This window comes from Pollachius pollachius (assembly GCF_949987615.1).
Source record: "Pollachius pollachius genome assembly, chromosome: 7".
Taxonomy (NCBI): Eukaryota; Metazoa; Chordata; class Actinopteri; order Gadiformes; family Gadidae; genus Pollachius; species Pollachius pollachius.
In genome coordinates, this window is record NC_136940.1 from 20,874,442 (window position 1) to 20,878,102 (window position 3,661).

The following is a 3,661-nucleotide window of genomic DNA, read 5'->3' on the forward strand; positions in this document are numbered from 1 at the left end:
ACACACACACTCACACACACACAAACAAACAAATACACAGAGACACTAATCCACAAATGCGCACAAACACAAATACACATAAACACAATCACAAACACAAACCGGCCGATAAACACAAAAGCACACGATTTAACATTACCACATGCTTTTTGAAAATAAATATTCCACTAATGCTTGCCTATGTGCTCTTTATCTTCCCCCTACCAGCAAACCCCTGATGCAGACGGACTCGTTCACGTTGCGCTCGTAAAACGTGATTCATTCCCGGTGCATCTCGGCCATTTTTCATTCAGGGACACCTCGCCAGGTTGGCCTCCCATTGGAATGGCTGAGGGTGAAGTCACAGGGGCCAGTATAGAGTCATTAAAAGCAACTTCTGAAACAAGCACCACTGCCAACACCCCCACCACCACCACCCCCCATAACAGAACCATCGCTCCACCCACTTGAACTATTAGTCAAGTAGCAAGATGTCAAAAAAGGCCTTAGTTTTTGAGATACCCCCACCCGACTTAGAACTAAACGCAACCATGTTTTTTCTTATCTTTAAGGTCTCCCATTAATGAAATGGAGTGTTGCGAAACTTTCTTTTGGGGGGAAAATGTGTTTTTGGGCTATTCTTTAGACCTGCCCCAATCCCTGAAAAAAGCAAATCTGAATAGGGCAAAGGTGACCAAAAAGCCTATAACATGAGAATGCTCACTCTTATCTCCATCAGAATTGCTGAGGTATGAACCAGGTGTCTACCCTACATCACCAAAAAGTCAGAATGTAATTTACCAAAAGGAATACTGAATAACAGTCCTTTAACATAACTTTAGTTTAGGCGGATAAACCATACATTTATGTCAAATAGCTGCTACTCCATCACCTAGGATGCTATTAAACAATAACAAGTTGGTTGTGTGAAGATATCTTGTACTGAGTGCATAGAAAATGAGACTAACTGTTCTCTGTCTGAGTTGACATTGTTGGATTACATACAGTACTCAATCCCTGGATTGAGGCAATTATATATGTGAGCAAAGCACAATGCCATATTCAATCACACATGATGTATGCGGCAGGGGCAACATAAAGCCATGTAATAAATAGTGGAAATATTAATTTATGATTTCAGAAGTAATATATGTTTTATCCAAAGGTGCACAGAGAATTGCAGGGGCCTAAATACAGAGAGCCAATCACAAATAGATGATTGAGATTTAGTAGTTACTTTAAGCAGTAAATTGAAGCCAATTCAGTTCAACCAATGACAGCAGGGGAAGAACTGTGGTTTGTTAGCTAAATAAGCTGTTAGCTAAATCATTACACCTGGCTGTCCAAGAGGAGATATATGCACTGATCTAACCAGGAAAATCTAACCAAGGACCACCAATAAGATGACCGATAATGGGTAAGACACAAATTTATACAAATGTAATACTACTCTTTTTGAAAAGTTTAAATTTGAGGCCTATTTTATGTTACCAAGAACATGAGTAAAATTAATAGTTATATTTTTCACAGTTCACAGTAAAAATGGATCCAACAGAGATGGCAAGCAATGCACAACTTGATGACAAGTTGTGCTTAATATGTGAAAAGCCTCTAGAAGGAGATAAGAAGAATCCATATGTCAGGAAACCTACCTTAGAAGCACTCACAACAATATTGAAGGTTGCTCAGGAACGTGGTGATGAAGTCCATGAGAGGATATCCCCCCACTCGGATGACATCTTGTCCTTTAAGTTTAAAGCTTCATATCACAAGTCATGCAGGGCTAGTTATTCTAGTTCGAGTCACTATCAGCATACTGCCATTGAGCAAGAACCAGCCAAGGGGCAATATCAGAGCAAAAGACTGACCAGAGAGCCAGGATTTGACATCCGCAGCCAGTGCTTCATTTGCAGCCAGAAAGCCACAAAGAAAGAAGGCCTGACCCCTATAAGCACTGGTACAGGAGAAAGCACAAGGTCAAAGGTCCTCGATGCAGCCGCAGAGAGGTTTGACGAGAAAATTCATCTTCGCATGCTGAATCATGTCGACCTATTTGCGTATGATGCAAAGTACCACAAGAGCTGCCTAGGACACTACATTTCAAAAAATAACATCACAGCAGCCAGAAACAAACATCTTTCAGAAAATAAATTAAATGAACATGAAAAAGCTTTCATTGAGCTAACTGAAGAATTAAGTAAGACCTTGTTTTCCAAGAAGATGACAGTTACCACACTAAGTGCTCTAACTCAGAGCTATGTGGGAAAAATAAGCACTACTCAAGAACCTGCGAAGTATCCAGCTTGGAGACTCAAAGCAAAGTTGAACCAACATTATGGAGAGAAACTTATCTTCATTGAACGTCCTGGAAAATCAGATCTGATCTGTTCTGGTGCCATTACAGTTGGTCAAGCAATGAAAGAAGCGGCTCTTCTCAGAGAAAAAGTTACAGAAGATAGGGAGACATTGCCGCCACAGAGAAGAGAGTCTCTAACTGATACACAAATCCTACACCAGGCTGCAGGTATATTAAGGAAAGCTATGGAAAATGTAGAGCATGAGCCTCAATTCTACATAAGCAGTGATAAGATGTCCCCAGTCGAGTGCAGTAAATATGTACCAGACATTTTATATGATTTTGTGAACTGGTGTGTTAGTCCACATGCATTTAAAAAAGTGCTGACCTGTAATGATGACCCAGCGACAAAAGATAACATACGTGTTATAACATTTTGTCATGAACTAATTGCCCAGTGCTGCAACATCCGTACACCTATCACACTTGGACTGGGCGTCATGATCCATCATGAGTTTGGGAGCAAGAGCATTATCAACAAGCTACACACAATGGGTCATTGTGTCTCTTACACTGAAGTGCGGCAGTTTCTCACATCTGTAGCAGCAGATCAATTGCAGAGGAGCAAAGGCGTTTACATCCCAAATGGCCTGTCAAGTACAACAGATCATGGCATAATTGATGCTGCTATTGACAACTTTGACCAGAATGAAGAGACACTGGATGGAAAGAATACCACACATGCCATGGCAATGGTTGTGTACAGAAGAGGTGATGTTACTACAGTACACAACCCCATCAAGAGAATTCCAGAAAGATCTCTCACATCTCTAAACTGTGATTTGGACATTGAAGAAGTTCATAGGTAAATGTTGTTGTCAAATTGTTATCTATTTACAAAAATGAATATAAATAAATAAAGATTATATTATTATTAAAGCAAATTTTAGTTTTATTAATGTCAAAATGTAATATTTTTCATTGTCCTTGTTATTTCATGTCATATGTATCGGATGCTAAGATCCTTTCCTTCTGATTTCAGGTACATCAAGCCACCAAGGCGACCTGAACCTCCGGCGGTTCAGCCACAACTCCTCAAGTCAGACCAAACCAAAGCTCAAGGAGCAGAGGACCAAGACTTGCTTTGGAAGGTGAGCCGTATCGCGAAAGAGAGAGAGCAGAGGATTCCTGGATGGTCTGCTTTCAATGCATACATATCGATGTCAGACATCCCAGTAGCCACGGTACTATATATGCCCTTCATAAGAGCTTCACCATCTGACCTGTCCACCATATACACATCCCTCTTGCAGCTGACAAAGCTTGCTGAAGAACTTGGACAGAGCCACATTCTTGTTACTGCTGATCTTGCCATCTACAGCAAAG

General features: G+C 40.6%; 1 protein-coding gene across 1 annotated transcript in view; it reads left to right on the forward strand.

Moving 5' to 3' along the window:
- trabd2b (TraB domain containing 2B) overlaps positions 1–3,430 on the forward strand; it is a gene marked incomplete at its 3' end in the record, with an annotated part of 34,230 nt that extends 30,800 nt beyond the window's left edge. Inside the window, exons 3-4 of the mRNA XM_079740051.1 lie at positions 3,131–3,140; positions 3,318–3,430. Of these exons, the coding sequence (XP_079596177.1) occupies positions 3,131–3,140; positions 3,318–3,430 (123 nt within the window). The remainder of the gene's footprint in view (positions 1–3,130; positions 3,141–3,317) is intronic.
- Positions 3,431–3,661: the final 231 nt, after the last annotated feature.